Raw genomic sequence first — 16,274 nt, forward strand, 5'->3', positions numbered from 1 at the left:
TCCTGATTAACTGGACTGTTGCTCAGAAAAGCAAACGGAGCCTGCCACAGATTCGTGTGCTGCTCCCCTACCCCTTTCTCAGAAACTGCTCCCGATCTATCAGCCGAAGCTGTAAAATTGCAAATAACAAAATGTACCCTTTTCAGTTATGTCTTATAATTATGTGAAGGCGTTGAGTGTCATAGCGTCAACCTTTGCAAAACAGTTTTGCTTAATGACTAGGGCTTAATTAGTGCTTGAACTCATCAAAACCTAACTAAAGACAGAATCCAACCTGGGTTGCAACATTTGTTGGCCCTTACGTAGGCTTCTTGAAGGCGATACGCCGGCAGACTTTTCTGAACAGAAATAAAACTTTTAAAAAGACCGTCCAATACCCCTTCCTTTCTGACAAGACATACCAGGAATGGTTGGAGCAATTATTCATTAAGCAAAAAAGTGTCCCAAAATTACTGTATGTGTGCAAACTGCAACGTACAATTGCAAAGAAGCATCACAGATTTAACAGAATTTATCGCTCCCTCCCATTACTTTATGATGGTTCGGAGAGAGAGGTGGTTCTTATGCCCATTTTATTATCCAAAAACAGAGGCTGGAACACCGTGGCAGAGTTGCTTCTACGCTGGGGTTTCACGCAAGCAGGCCAGTAAAGATTTTAAGAAAGCAAACCTTGGGACTGCCCGTATCTTAATTCCTAATTAGCAACTAATTTGATAGGGAAGCTGCTTGTTCCACAGGCAGGGAGTTTCATGGTATCTCACACGAGTGACTTCCCCCTGGTGTGCAACTCTACAGGCACGGGTGCTTAATCCAGGTTGTTAAAGTTCCAGCAGACAGAATATTCTTCATCTGCCCTGTGTGGGGTGGGAGAAAAGGAAGGCCACAATCTGGAAGAAGGCAAGGCCAACTTTTAAAAAAGCATTATTCAGCGTAAAATTGAAGTCTGAAAGGGCTCTTCTTTCCAATTCGGTTCAGACCAGGGTGTCTGCAGGGCACGTCATACAAAAGAGGCAGAATTTTAATCACACCATCATGGCCACCATCATGATTTTTTTAAAACTATACTCTGTGGACACCCCGATTCAGACAAAAAGAAAAGAATGAGATTTTCCACCTCGCAACGTCCTACAAGCACCTTCACCTTGCCTCCAGCAGGACAGCGCTAAGGATGGCCGCCAGTTGCACCCACCACCTCCTTGCTTTTCTTACAATGTGGTTCCTTCGGTGGAGTCTCACCAGGCCCTGTGTGAGAGGAACAGCGAGACCGGTATGACTGTGGAGGATGTGGGAAGGTGACACCCTGGGTGAGTGAACCCAGGATCACCAGGGCCCCTTCTGCGGAGGTCCAGTGGGGTAGAGCTGTTGCAGGATCCACTTTGCTTGTCACTTTGGAAGGGCGGCATCAGCCATGCCTGTGGCCTACAGAAGGCCTACATTCAGCACCTGGCGTTCCAGCACCAAACTCTCTGTGGCAACTGACAGGAAGCCTTGTCCAACCCAAGACCGGCTCCTTGGCTTCAGAGCACTTCATCCTGCACTAGCTGGCCCAACCACCCTTTCAGGTCCATCCAGTGGTGTAACATGTTCAACCCTTCTGAATCTCTAGATGTGCAGAACCTGGGCTGGAGCACGGTGGATCTCCTGCAAGGAAGGGTGGGAGACATTGGTGGGGTGATTTCCTCCCCCATGTGAGTTCTTGGAAGTCCTAGCAACTGCGGGAGACGGTTGTACCAGTTTTTTTCTCAAAGGCATCGTTTCTTCTGGGCGAGCTGTCCAGTTTTTTAGAAGTGCTACTTAATTCCTTTTCTCTTTGTGTTGCAGCTGGAAGCACAACACAAGCAGGAAGCTATAATTTGCCTCCGAAGTCAGCCTTGGAAGGAGGGGAAGGGGAGATGGAAGAAAGGGGGCAGTTACGTTAGAGGCCCTGTAGCTGAAATAGTTGCGGAGGAGACCTCACTCCATCGAACATAAATCAGCGGCCAGACTTTCTCCTTGCACTAAGCCAGAAAAGATGGCTTGCAGACCACAGTGCTGGGACCCCCAGCACATGCTAAGCCAGACTGAACAATGGGAAGCCCAGGAAGATGGTGCAGAGGGAACAGGTTTCCCTTTGTCTCTGAAATGCAAACGATGCCTTCCAAATCATGGGATATATTTAGTTACTACGGCAAGGATCCACCCAACTCAGCAGCTTTGGGGGTTAATTGCAGCTTCTTTGAAAGAGAAAAGGACCTCCTGCACCCCCTCTGATAAAAGGTGGGTCTCCGGTAGATGGCTGATTAGCAGCTGAAAGGGGGCCTTTTTGGCTGCCAACCTGTTGCTGCCCGGATTTGGTCGCCCTAGGACAGTGTTGTCCAAACTTGGCCACTTTAAGATGGGTGGACTTCAACTCCCAGAATTCCCCAGCCAGCATGGCTGGCTGGGGAATTCTGGGAGTTGAAGTCCACTCATCTTAAAGTGGCCAAGTTTGGACAACACTACCCTAGGAGAAGGAGAACCTGAAACTGAAACTGAAACTGAAAGTGCCATGCAAAAGGGAGGGAGAGAAAGAAGGAGTTTGCCGGAGCAAAATCTGCTCAGCTTACATTTCCCCCCATTAGTGTGTTTGCTGAATGTCTGACGATGTACGCACACCTCCTGTATTTGGAGCGCTGGAAGCAGACCGGAGCAGGTATTGGGAGCTCACTTGCACTGTAGGGATTTCCAAAGGAAATTCCCGGGTTGCCAGCCCACCAGCCAGAACAGAAAATGTATTCACCTGCATCACCTATGAGAAATACCCTCAAGAACCATTCAGCCTTTCAGATCTGCTTGCAACAATTCAGAGCAAAATGCCTGAATCTTCTGTTGGGCATTTGAAAGATTTTGAAGAGGGAATGTTCTGTCAAATTCAGTGTTGCAGCTTTAAATTTATATCTATCTATCCATCATCTGTCCACCCACCCATCCACCCATCCACCCATCCACCCATCCATCCATCCATCCATCCATCCATCCATCCATCCATCCATCCATCCATCCATCCATCCTCATCATTTATGACCACTTTTTCATTCCAACTTCCTACCTGAACATCTCTCTCTGCTGCACCAAATCTACTCAAGTCTGCATTTTCTGAATTCTCGGTGTTCTTCTAGTCTGTAAAATTATTGCTTGGGTATTTTTATGCTCTCCTTTATTTTTGTTTCTGTTTTTTCTTCTTACATGTGTATTTGGCCCAAAAGATGCCAAAGCAATTTGAAGGTAATGAGAAGAGAGAGGACATTTATAAGCCAAGTCAGAACCAAAGGAAAACAACCAACAGTAGTGTGTGTGTGTGTGTGTGTGTGTGTGGGTCTCCTATGACTTCACTGGTCCAAATGCTCAAAGAGACATCCTTTGGAACTGAAATTAATGAGACCTGCTCTCAGCCAGTCACTAGTGATAAATTAGTGCAACACATTAAAAGCCATGGTTCACACACTTAGCAAGGTTGGGTAAAGGCTGCTTTCACACAGCACACTAAGCTAGATTAATTGTTTTCATTGTGTTATGGGAACTCAGCCTGTCCAATTGGGTTGATAGATTAATGGCTTCTACAAATCCAGAAAATGGGCTGATTCAGTAACCAACTTAAGTGTGTGAATGCAGCCAATATTTAATAAAGGTAATAATGATAATGTATACCATCTATACCAACCACCCAGAGTCATTGGGAGTTGGGCAGCATATAAATTTACTGTTGGTTGCACAGTCAGCCAGATGTTTAGACTGGATTTGGCATTTTTGTCCACCTATCGAGTCCTTCTCAAGGAACTTGGATCGGCAGATGTTGTTTGATGGTTTGATGGTGTTAAAGGGATTGTCGCAGGATGATTTACTGTTCCAGGTAAAGCTGCCATTTGCAATTGACTGATGATGATTTTGTCAATGCCGATGGTGTTCAAGTGGTGCGCCAGATGTTTTGGGATTGCGCCCAAGGCACCTATTGCCATTGGTACCATCTTTGCTTTCTTTTGCCATAGTCATTAAGCAAGATGCCTGTCTGTTTGGATCTTAAAGTCCCATAACATCTTAACCTGCTCATTTTCTAAAACTTTCTCAACTTCATAATCTCAGTCGTTATAGTTACATTTAAATCCAAACCTCTGGCAAAGTTTCCAATGAATAATTTTAGCAACTTGGTCATGATGCTGCTTATAGTCAGTTTGTGAAGTTTTGCTGCAGCCACTGATCAAATGATCAACTGTTTCATCCTTTTCACTACAAAGGTGACATTTGCTGCTGTTTGTTACATGCTGAATTTTCGTTTTCATGCAATTAATTGGCAAAGCTTGTTCTTGAATCGCTAAAATAAAACCTTCAGTTTCTTTCTTTAACACTCTTGATCTTAACTGGCTCCATGTGGAGTTTTTATCAGCTTTCCCTTCTACTTCCTCTAAGTATTGACCATGCATTGGCTTGTTCTTCCAATTTACAAATCAGTTTTCAATTGTTTCTGTTCAGCCTTCACCTCTGATGTTTTCAAAAGCTTTCTTTGATTGACTTCCTTCAGCAAGGATTCCTGGCCTTGCTTTTCTTCCTCTGTCGTTTGTTTCACCTGAAGAGTCCTCTGCCCCCTTCAGCTCTAGGCAAACACAGCGGATCAATATCACTTTTTTGGGTGTAGAACATGGTGCATTCTCATTAGTTTTCTGATCCAAATTATCAAGTTCCATCTGGGTCCAGCCAACTATTCCTGCTGTATATTGAATAATACCTGGGGACTGTCCAGGTATTAATAGCTTTGACGATGTTCCCACCATTTAGCTTTGATTTCAACATTTTCTGAACTCGTTTGATATATTTGGTAGAAGTACTTTCTTTGACTTGGTTCTATAGTAAATTGGAAACTTCCAAAATTCTCAGATATTTGTAGCGTTCTTCTGGTGCTACTGGAAAAGTTTGTGGGAAAACAACAGGAGTCACAATAGGAATGCAAAATGGGTCAAGCAAGTTGAAAATGCAGTGAAAGTACTTAGCATGGAAGATATTAAGGATAAGTGAGGAAACGGTACGAAAGCAATCAGAGAAGGTCAAAAACTGGAGTGCTCCTGAACCAGATGCACTCCATGTATTCATTATCAAGCTGAATTCCATCATCTTCAACAATTTTGCCTACCTTTATGGCTATGGTTGCACACATCAATGCCAAATTGCATTCCAATATCTTTGCTGAATTATTTTGTGCTTTTTAGTAAGAAATGTAGTTCAGCCTTCATTTTTCCAGATAATTTTAAATCATCCATGTAGAGTAAATGCGAAATTTTTACTCCTTTTTTGGCCAATTCATATCTACAGTTAGTCTTGTTCAAAACTGTTGTCAGTGGGGCCGTTGATAGTATAAAGAGTAAATGTGATAATGAGTTGCCTTGGAAAATTCCACATTTGATTTTAACTTTTCTTAACTCTTCCCCATTAGCCATCAGCTTTGTTTGCCAAAACTTCATTGAAGTATTCATAAATTGCCGAATGTTTCTGCTGATTCCAAAACTTTCAAGACATTTCTCAATCCAGCTATGTGGAACAGAAATGAATGCCTTTTTATAGTCTATCCAAGCCATAAACAAATTTGTTTTTGTTTTTGTTTTAATTCTTCAAAACCAACTTGTCAATCAGTAATTGATCCTTCATTCTTCTCGAATTTTTGCAGCACCCTTTTTGTTCTACAGGGAGTAAATCATTCCTTTTCAGATAGCTATAGATTTGATTTGCAATTATGCCCGTAAGTGGCTTGTATGTTGTAGGCAAACAGGTTATGGATCTGTAGTTTCCGGGCTCATTTCCCTTCTCCTTGTCCTTCTGAATTAGGAATGTTCTCCCAGGTGTTCACCATTCTTCATTTTCTGGTGCTTCCAAAACTGTATACATCTGATCTGCCAAACTCAAATGTAGACTCATCAGTGATTTTAGCCAGAATCCATGGAGTGGATCTGGTCCAGGAAGACTCCAGTTTTTGACTTTCTCCGATTGCTTTCGTACTGTTTCCTCGGTTATCCTTAATATCTTCCATGCTAAGTACTTTCACTGCATTTTCATTTTGCATTCCTATTGTGACTCCTGTTGTTTTCCCACAAACTTTTCCAAGATTTTTGGGTTTTTCTTCACCAGGCTTTTCATTATTTATTGTCAGCTGTTTCCTATTTTCAAGAGTTTTATAGAATTGGTGCTGATGTGCTCTAAGCTGCGAATTCTGCTTGAATTGGATTATTCAATTGTCGTGCTGCTTGATCTTCTCTGCAATAGCCCCGACTCTTCGTTTCAATTGTTCCAGAACCTCTGCGATTCCTTTACTCTCCAAGTTGTACTTCACACACAGGCTGGTTTTGATTTTCTTATTCTTCAGATTTCCTTGCCTTGAATTCTTCAAATTGCTCGAATCCATTTTCTTTATCTTCAATTCCAAGTGAATTTTCCATTTAGATTTTCCTTTCTCAATAACTTCCTTTCTTCGATTCTTCAGTAGTTACATAGGCTGTGGCATACATCAGCTGGTCCGTTTCAGTCAGTGTTTCAGTTGGCATAATTTTGACAGCTTTGTTAATATTCTTCACTATTGTAGCCAGTCTCCTTGTTAATTTGATTCAATTTTGGCATTATTATTATTATTATTATTATTATTATTATTATTATTATACATACTAATTACACTTTGGAATCTTCGTGCCCTTAGAAAGGTGGGGGCTGCGCTGGGTCTTGAATGGAACCCTTCCCACTTGCCAAACACACTTTGACTTATTATTTTGTCGCACGCAGGTGTCCAAACCGAGGGTTCTTCTTCTCCATGGATCTCCCAAATATTTCCTGGTATGACGACGGCTATGAAAACAGGACCTTCAATGGCTCCAGCCTGGAGCAGAAGCCCACCCACTACAACTACTATGCCATGCTGCTCACCCTCCTGATCTTTGTCATCGTCTTTGGCAACGTGCTGGTCTGCATGGCCGTGTCCAAGGAGAAGGCTCTGCAGACCACCACCAACTACCTGATAGTCAGCCTTGCCGTGGCCGACCTGCTCGTGGCTACGCTGGTGATGCCGTGGGTGGTCTACCTGGAGGTAAGGGCGCCACGACTCTAGCCTGTTGCAACCTCAGGTCAACTGGAGGCCTTGCAGCCGTTCATTGCAGGAATTCCATTCAGGTGCCTTTCAGAGCAGGAAACAGCTGAGAGAAAATGTGGGCAAGCAGGATAAATGTCAGGGTGACGTAAAATGTCTCTCTGCGGCTTTGAGTTAAATTGCGAGCCTGCACCCGTGGGAGTTCTCCCTGAAAGAGAAAGTATCGCTCCCGGAGGTCAGGTTTCCTGGTGAACTCAGGGAAACAACGTGCACTTTTCTTGGCAGAGACACAAAAGTGGCTCACTGCTGCTATTTTTTTTGGCTTCCCAGTCTAGCATGCAGCCCTGGGATTTCCCTGGTAGTCAGTCTTCCAAACGCTAACCCTGTTTAGATTCCAAGGTTGCGCGGGTGCCTCCACCTGCTGAGACTAATAAAGCATCCATACCCCAAGCCCCCTTACAAGTACTCCACGGAGGGCTGTGCATTTCTAACAATCCTTGTTCCATGTCTGGAAAATGCGTGCATGTTTTGTTGTAATCATGAGGCATTATGATCATATGTGATCAGGAATGCATATTTGAGAAAGAGAGAGAAACCATCAAGTCCACGCCACAAGCAGTTAATGCTCTCCTTTCCTTGCATTTCAAAAGACCGGGCTTCCCCCACCACATCACCTAGCATCAAAATTGTCTTTGATTACATTGCCAGGAAGATATCACCAGTTTTTAAAAATGGCCTAGGTTGCTCCGGAACCCAAGAATCAGCGTGTCTTTATCAATCCAGGTGATTATCACGTCTGAGGCCTTAAGCCATTGACTTGTGGGGCGGAGGCAGAATCTGATTTTGTTCCACTTCTACCATCTGGGGAGGTTGGTAAGCAAGCGAGATGGAAATCCCTACCCTTGGAAAGCTCTGATTCCATGTTGCTCCTCTCCCTAATACTGCAGATTGCCTTGTTTCAGTTGGCTTCGCACTAATTACATTTTTCTTTCCCTTTGGTTGGGTTCCAGAGACTATGTAGGACATTGCCTTTTTGTGAAGATTTTCACTCTGTGCATGTCTTCAAGAGTCATACTGGAGGAACATCTAAAGATTCAGATACCTGTTTATCCCTATAATGAATATAAATGCAGACACTCCTTTACTGAGAAGAATCTTCAGGAGAGAAAAGGGACCTTCTGATCCCTAATGATGGGCTGCCCAGACCCCCCCCCCGATCCTTGGGCTGAGGATGCTCCTCGTTCATTTCTCCTCTCTCTCCAGGTGGTCGGTGAGTGGCGATTCAGCCGCATCCACTGCGACATCTTTGTCACCCTGGATGTGATGATGTGCACAGCGAGCATCCTTAACCTCTGCGCCATCAGCATTGACAGGTAAGGGGCTCTCTCTGGGTCTGCCAGGCCAAGCCTTCCAGCTCCCCCGCTCATTTTCTCTTTGTCACCTCTGGGCCCAAATCCCCGCACAATTTCTTCTCTCTCGCTTGCTTCAAGAGCTGGGAGGTTCTAGCCCTGTCCCTTTTGGTGTGTCCTTCGCAACAGATACACCGCCGTGGCCATGCCCATGCTGTACAACACCCGCTACAGCTCCAAGCGCAGAGTCACCGTGATGATCGCCGTGGTGTGGATCCTCTCCTTCGCCATCTCCTGCCCGCTGATGTTTGGGCTAAACAACACAGGTATGCAGGAGAGCAAGATACGTTGCCAGGCTGGATTAAAGTCCTCGGGCACCAGCATGCTCTCTCTGTCCTGGGTATCGCAGAGTTTTCTCGCTGATCAGAGTAAAGGGAAGATGTACAGAGGGAAACCCACAGACACGCAGAGCAAAGCAGAGCAAGGAGAAATCAAGGCACCTTGCCAGGGTGATCAATAGTTCCGCTGAGTCTTTTGGTCGCCCCAGCTGTCCCAGCTGCACCCCCTGGCCTCCTGTGCCAGGCCCCTCGTTCCACCACTTGCTCTCACCCTCTCAAGTTGGAAATGCTTTTAAACAGCTTGATCCAGTCTCAGATACACTTCTTGTAGGTTTACCTTTGGTTGATTTCAGTGGAGTTTTGTAAGGATGGGGAGGGGGGAAGGGACCCGATCCCCTGTCCATCCATGAAGGTGACTGTGCTGTAAGGCTCAAAACCTGGACCATCTTGCCACCCCTTAAAATGAGCCATGTTTGTGGGGAGGGGGAAGTTTTCCCCCCAATTCACCATGGCTCTCTATTGAAGTCTGAGTAAGAGCCATGGCCATTCACCAGTTCTATCCCTCAAGTGGAAAATCTCATCCTTGAACTTCTGTTCCTCAGAACGAAGGGTGAAGATGGGATCCCAGCCCCAGAGGAGCCTCTGCTGCCCTTCTTGCGCCCACAGCTCTCTGAACACCCAAGCTGACCGCAGCTCCTAATGGCTGGGGCAACATTCCTGTCCTCTCTTGTGTCTTCCAGACAAGAATGAGTGTATCATTGCCAACCCTGCCTTTGTTGTGTATTCTTCTATCGTCTCCTTCTACGTTCCTTTCATTGTCACCCTGCTGGTGTACGTGCAGATATATATAGTGTTGCGGAAACGCAGAAAACGGGTCAACACCAAGCGCATCGCCAGCCACGTGGGCCTGGACACAGACGCGCGGGCCCCGTTGAAGGTAACCCCAGCTCTCTCTTCACGATCTCCATCTTTTCTCCCCCGCTTCTCCAGTAAGGTTTTTCACCCTAAGACTTCTCCACTCCTCATGTTCCTTCCCAAGTCAATGGTGTTCCATGCAAAGGTGGCTGCAGGAGATGTTTCTCCAGCGTACAGCAACACTGCCATTCTTGGAAATATTGGCCCCAGAATTAATGGGGTGCTTTGCCAGACTGATTAGTCTTCTTATCTCTGGAGGGAAAAAATGTCTGGGTGTATGTGTGTGGGTAGTGTGTATGCGTGCATAGTGTTATAAATCCATGTGGAATTAGAAGAGTTAAGAAAACAGGCAGGAAGAATAGCCCAGTGACATATCAGTTCTGTCCACGCAGAAGACCCTCAAGTCAGTTTAAAGATCAAGTTTAAACTTGCAAAACTTAGTTAGCTTAATCTTAGTCAGGGGTGTGTGTATGTGTGTGTGTAAGTGTGGTATGTGAAACCAGCCCATTTGGTTAAGTGATGACTCACTGTACTGTGTGAGCCCAGAACGTGGGTTGGTTCAGGTAATGAGGGTCAGGTGAACCCAGGCAGAAGAACCATCCAGGGGACAGCTTAGTCTTTCATAGGCATAAATATATAGAAGGCAAAGAATAGAGGCAGAGAAATAGACGTGGATTAATGGACTAATCCTTCATCATTATTAAATATCATAAATAAATATCACTTATCGTGCCCAAATGGCTCTTGAGAAAATTTCAGGCATGTTCCTTCTATCTGCAGGCTAAATGTAAATAACAAAAACAGCAATCACCACATTTCTGGGGGCTATTTGGTGGCTGAGAGGAAGCCCTAGATTCGCCCAAACCCAGCTTCTCCTCCTGTGCTCACTCAGCTCAAGGCCTCCCTGGGTCTGGGGCTCCCATGGATCAAAGGCCCTGTAGCTCAAGCAGCGCTTCAGCATCAGGTCTTGCTGAGCGAGGCTGGGCTACGAAAGCCGCACATGGGTAGAAAAAGCTCAGCGTGGCAGCAGGAGCAGCAGGGTCACTGTGGGCCAAACTAGACCCACCCAGCCAGCCAGCCAGCCAGCCAGGGACTTCAACCGGATGGCACCAGCAACATGTCACCACCAGTAATGATGATGGCATCCCGGGGAGATGGGATGGGTACCACCACCGTTTCTGCCATGGGTGCCTCTGTCCCGGGCTGCCACAGGGAAAGCACCAAGTGCTGTGTGTTAGGGATGGGGCTAGTAAAATTAAGGTGGTCTCACTGATGATGTCAGTGGGACCAGCAAAGGCAGTTTGCCAAAGTGTCCCAAACTCAAACCAGAAGCCAGCGAACGTCCACGCAAAACTCCATTGCCGTGGCCGCCTAAGACCAGTGGTGCCAATGGCTAGGAAAGAGTCAGTGCAACCTGTCACTCTCTCTTCCACATTAAGATGGCTAATCTTGGGTGGCTCAACCCAAATGCTGGTCTTGCTGCTTAGCCAAACTCTGAAAGCTCCTTGGGGCAGCATTTGCTTTGAAGAAACCCTAATATTACCAAAGGTACGGCTCAGCAGTTATTTCTAAGTCCATTTCACCCAGGATGAAGTACAGAGAAGCTGTTTCTCCCTTGTGGGGGGGATGGAGCTCTTCCCTGTTCAGGGCCTGGTCTCTAGATCCTTCTCCCTGGCTCTACTCTTTGGATAATTTTTTTTTTAAGACGTTTTATCCCGTCTTTATTACTTTTTGTAAATAACTCAAGGTGGCGAACATACCTCATACTCCTTCCTCCTCCTATTTTCCCCAATGCCTTCACCACTGGACCAAACTGGCTCTCTTAGTTATAAGAATATCCTCTTACAATAATAATAATTATAATTATTAGTTAAAAAAATATTCTCTTGGAATCTTTTCTGCCTTATGCCAACCATCCTTCTCTTCTTTCCTCCTCTCCCTTCTTCAGGAGACATGTACCCATCCAGGAGACATCAGACTCTGCACACTTATGGTGAAAAGCAACGGGAGCTTCCCGGTGCACAAGGGCAAAGTGGTGAGTGTCAGGGCCGAGCCCCCAGGTCTAAGCAAATGCACACTTGGCTTTGAAGGTTTTATGACAGCCTTGACACACAACCACAGAATGGAAGCTGGCCCCCATATACATTTTTATACACAACTTTAAAAAGTGCTTCAAGAGAAAAAGCATATCCTTCTAAATGTACTGTACGAGCTGGATATTGCCATCAGCCCCACGACAAAGCTCAATTCTTTCCCACCAATAAACTTGGGTGGTTCCCCTACATTCCCCAAAGCCTGTTTGCCTTTCAGGAGCCCAATACAGGAAAGGAGATGGTCCACCTTTCTTCCTGCTCTTTTTGGTAGTCCTGTGATGGCTTTCTTCCATTCATATTGAGCAGAGTTTCTCAACCTTGGCAACTTTAAGATGCGTGGACTTCAACTCCCAGCATTCCCCAGCCAGCATGCTGGCTGGGGAATGCTGGGAGTTGAAATCCACGCATCTTAAAGTTGCCAAGGTTGAGAAACACTGATATTACCCCAAAGCTCAGACTGTTGTGTTGCGTTCAATCTCCTTTTCTGCCTGAGCCCAGAGCAAACTGACTTCTCTAAATTTGTTTATTTTGGTCCCCCAAAAATCAGGGAGGAAAAGCCACAGAAATATCTCCAAGTGGTTCAAAAGTTTTCCAATTCTGCTACTAATCTTTTTAATTCCAGAAGGGACAGACCCTCACTGCTGTTGCTGTGATGGAGCTTCCAGCAGGGTTTGACCTGGTGCCACCCTCCTGGATTGGCATGCTCCCAGAAGCACTTTCAAAGAAGGCCCATTGAGATGGCACTGTTTTGCTGCCACATTTCCACAGAGATTCCTAATAGCCATGTGCCACTTTGAATCTTGGTAAAATGGATTTGCAGCTCTGTGGATTATTTGAAGATTTTCTCACTCCCCACTGTACATATTGAGGCATTTTTCTTTTCCTTGTCTAAATATTTGTTTTATTAAACCACCCAGTGTATCTGATCATCATGCAGGAGGCAGTGGACCACATGGAAGAGATGGAGATGGCCACCAGTACCAGCCCACCAAAGAACAACATTCAGCCACCTCTGCCAAGTGACAAGGAACCAGCTGAGCCAGCTGCTTCCAACCCCTGTGCCAATTTAACTCCACAGTCCCCTGAAAACAGCCCCCTCGACATGCAGAAGAACGGGCACACCATAGACAATTCCAAGAGAGCCAGGTTCTTTGAGACGCAGACGATGCCCAATGGCAAGACCAGAACATCCCTCAAAACTATGAGCAGAAGGAAATTTTCACAACAGAAGGAAAAGAAAGCCACCCAGATGCTTGCCATTGTGCTTGGTAAGAATTTGGCTGAACGTCCGCTGTGGAAGGTGCAGCCTCAGCATTCCACTGGATTTATAGACTGGAAAATTAAAAATCTAGGGCAGGGAGGAGGAAGAGCTTCTTATTCTATAACATAAAACAAATAACTTCTTTGCTAGTTGCTACATGGGATATTTTTTCAACCAATGTGCCCATTCCCATCAAAAGCCAGCGGTCTTGCTGCCTCTCGGGGCTGTGATTTCTGTAGAGATGAGCTATACCGGGAGATGCGTTCAATTGTTGCCCTGCTAACGTGGCTCCTTTTCTTGGTCCTTCTGCAGGTGTTTTCATCATCTGTTGGCTTCCTTTCTTCATCACCCACATTCTGAATATGCACTGCAACTGTAATATCCCACAAGTCATGTATAGCGCCTTCACGTGGCTTGGATACGTGAACAGTGCCGTCAATCCCATTATTTACACCACCTTCAACATTGAGTTCCGGAAGGCCTTTATGAAGATCCTTCACTGCTAACACCTCCATGAGGATCCGATGTATGAATCAGCTGGCCAGATTAAGGCTCTGTGTTGGAGCACCCAGTGTGAGAGTGCCACGCCAATATGCTTTTACAACTGGGGTACAACAGGTGTCATGGTCCAAGGCTGCCTCGCTCTCAAGGTAACATTCAAACTCCGGGAGAGTCAGACAGGAGAGTTTGTTTCAAATGCAACCTTTGCACTCTGCTAAAAGGAGAAAGCAAACAAGCGAAGTATCACCACTAACAGCTGCACGGGGTCAATAAGGTCTCCCGGGTATTAGTCACCAATTTTCGCTGAACCCAAGGAGGAGCCATTGTGACTTGCTCATGCCTTGCTGCTCTGATTCATTTCTCACCAAAGATGCACCCATTCTCGCCTGCTTTGCAATAGGAGGAAGGCTCCCTCTTCGAGGAGAAAAGTGGACACTTTCCTGGAATCGTGTCCACTGACATCGCCTTCAGACTTCGCTGACACTGTGGTTTCTATCAAGCCGCCAAGGCCAAGTCATGCAGCTGCTGTCCAGGCTTGGAGTAGTCGAAACGCCATCGCCCGCCACCAGACGTGTGAATGTAAGGGGAGGAGGATGCAAGAGAATGCAATCTCAGGGCAGAGTGGAGAGGGAGATGCTTGTTATATGATGTATATACAAATAAATAAATGAACTGAGCAGAAGCCCAAGCCAAAAAAGTGAAAATCAATCAAACAATCAATCAATCTTGTCTTGCATGGTATGCATTGTAATTAAAAAGCCATCTCTGCTCACATACACCAGCATATGTGGTTGACAGCAACTTCTCTGATTCCAGGAGTGAATCTAGTAAAGTTGGGAACAAATCAGAGTAGATGGGGGGGTGGGGGGGGGATGGAAAGTTATGGAATATAAGGCACTTGTCAGGCCCTTAAAAGGGGATTAATGTCTGGAGAAATCTCAACAAAGCTCCAGGGTAGAATATGTGGTTCGCATACCTGCAGAAGATCCCATGGTAACCCCAAGTTAAACCCCCATTGATTTAAAAGAACGAGTGGGAAAATGGAGAAGAAAATTCTCTGCCTGAAATTCCCAGAAAGTTATTTCTAGTCACAGAAGGAGATATTGGGTCTTTAACAGAAAGGCAGTTGGATTAGACAACAAGCCACCTTTTGAATCCTCTATGATTGCAAGGGACTCAAAGGATGGGGCAGTCTTTAGAGGAGAATATGTGTAGCTCAGGGTTGAACTGTGGAGTCCTTGGGGTTCTCTGAGCTGTGCACTGAAGATGTGACCTAGCTGGGTAACCAAACGTTTGCAAGAAAACAGACAAGCTCAGAGAACCCCGAGGGCTCCACGGGGCAGCCTTTTCTCTCCTGAGTTAGGCTGGCCTTATCTGGGCTTTAAAAATCCCTAGATGACAATAAAGAGTTTTCTGATTTTTTTGCAAGCCAGATACGGCAGCCTTTCTTCTGGATTATCTTGGATTTTCTTTTTCTTTTCTTTTTTTCTTTTTGGCCCCAGGGAATTTGTAGGAAGGAAGAATAGAAGGGGTGGACTCAGATGAGGAGACTCGCTGCCCAATGGAATAACGTACCCTGCATTTCTTGAACGGTCAGGAAAGATCTCGCTTGCATCATCTGTGCACTGCTTGGGGAGCTCACATGTTGGGGAAGTGATGCACTGATGCATTTCAGAAGGGTTACTTCTGTTTTGCTCCCAGTGTGTTGCAACTTTGCAAGTCAGCACATGCATCTGAAAGGTTATTTTGATGGAATTTTTTTTGTCTGGCGTGCTTACTTCAGTTCTGTCAAGATTGTATTTCCCTTAGAGCAGAACATCTGGGCCTTTGTGTTTTCAGGAAGTTTTTCAGGAAGAACTGAGACTCATTTCTTCAGGGCAGAAAAATCTAAGTAACAGGAGATTTGTTTTGGTTTTTTTTCTCCCCCAGATCTTCCATTAAATTTTAAAAAGTATTGATATCCTTCTACTACTGGCAATTTCTTAGGGAAAATCCATATAGATCTTTATTTCTCATATTTCTATCTCGTATGCTCATGTGATAGCCAGGTCTCCTTAGACTTCTTACCTTTTTTCCTACAAAATTGTCACTGACAGGAAGGAACGAGTAATGCCACGTGACCTCTGGTCAAGGTGGCGCTGGACGGGGTGGGGGGAAAGCCATTTACTGCTGAAATCTTTTCAACCCCTCCGTCTAGGAAAAAAAAACATCATCAAGTCATCAGCGGGAATGGTCAGCTCATCTGTGACCAACGCTGTAATTGTTACCCTCCACCCAATTCACAGTATTTTTGTAAGATGCTGCAGAACTGTACAAGCCAATTAATAAAATGACATGGAAACGGGTTTCTCTGGGATTTTGTTCATGAACCTGGGGGGTGAATAAGAGCGGAGTCTAGCCGTGGCCCTCTCGGGTGCTCTTGGGGGGAGTGAACGTCAAGGCTGTTGCGCAACCCTCTTGCTCTTCCAGGTTCTCCTCTAACGAAGAGGCTCCCCTTTGGAATCCAACCTTCGCTTGGCTTCTCTCAGATGACTGTCTCTCCTGCGTGGCCTTCCACCTTCACAGCCTCTTTGCACTGACTGTTCCTCCCTTACACTTCACTGCATCAGCGTCTCGTAGCGCAGCCACAAGATATGGTTTGTTTGATCCTGTCAGTTATATCCCAGGTTGTTATCTTCAAATGCAAAAGGCTCAGGAGTGCCCAGAGTCAAACCACCTCCACCCAATCATTTGTGTTGTGGG

The 16,274-nt window shown here is 45.6% G+C and overlaps 1 protein-coding gene across 2 annotated transcripts; it reads left to right on the forward strand.

The window, feature by feature from the left end:
• The first annotated feature begins 6,802 nt into the window (after nucleotides 1-6,802).
• DRD2 (dopamine receptor D2) lies at nucleotides 6,803-13,955 on the forward strand. 2 transcript variants are annotated; one of them, XM_007424575.2, is made up of 7 exons: nucleotides 6,803-7,075; nucleotides 8,339-8,448; nucleotides 8,614-8,750; nucleotides 9,503-9,699; nucleotides 10,318-10,347; nucleotides 12,732-13,038; nucleotides 13,344-13,955. In XM_007424575.2, the coding sequence occupies exons 1-7, from the start codon at nucleotides 6,803-6,805 to the stop codon at nucleotides 13,535-13,537; spliced, it is 1,248 nt and encodes a 415-aa protein (XP_007424637.1). In that variant the 3' UTR covers nucleotides 13,538-13,955. The 2 variants fall into 2 exon arrangements, with proteins under 2 accessions (XP_007424637.1, XP_007424636.1); XM_007424574.3 differs by lacking the exon at nucleotides 10,318-10,347 and adding an exon at nucleotides 11,626-11,712 and having other exon boundaries at nucleotides 12,708-13,038.
• Nucleotides 13,956-16,274: the final 2,319 nt, after the last annotated feature.

Source organism: Python bivittatus, unplaced genomic scaffold, assembly GCF_059951505.1.
Source record: "Python bivittatus isolate LINGU-HERP-01145 unplaced genomic scaffold, Pbiv_v1 ctg000320_np1212, whole genome shotgun sequence".
NCBI classification, from domain to species: domain Eukaryota; kingdom Metazoa; phylum Chordata; class Lepidosauria; order Squamata; family Pythonidae; genus Python; species Python bivittatus.

Coding starts and splice junctions, on each gene's coding strand:
- DRD2 (XM_007424574.3), top strand. CDS start 6,803: ATGGATCTCCCAAATATTTCCTGGTATGACGACGGCTATGAAAACAGG. Junction 9,700..11,625: donor ACGCGCGGGCCCCGTTGAAG/GTAACCCCAGCT, acceptor TCCCTTCTTCAG/GAGACATGTACCCATCCAGG. Junction 13,039..13,343: donor GATGCTTGCCATTGTGCTTG/GTAAGAATTTGG, acceptor GTCCTTCTGCAG/GTGTTTTCATCATCTGTTGG.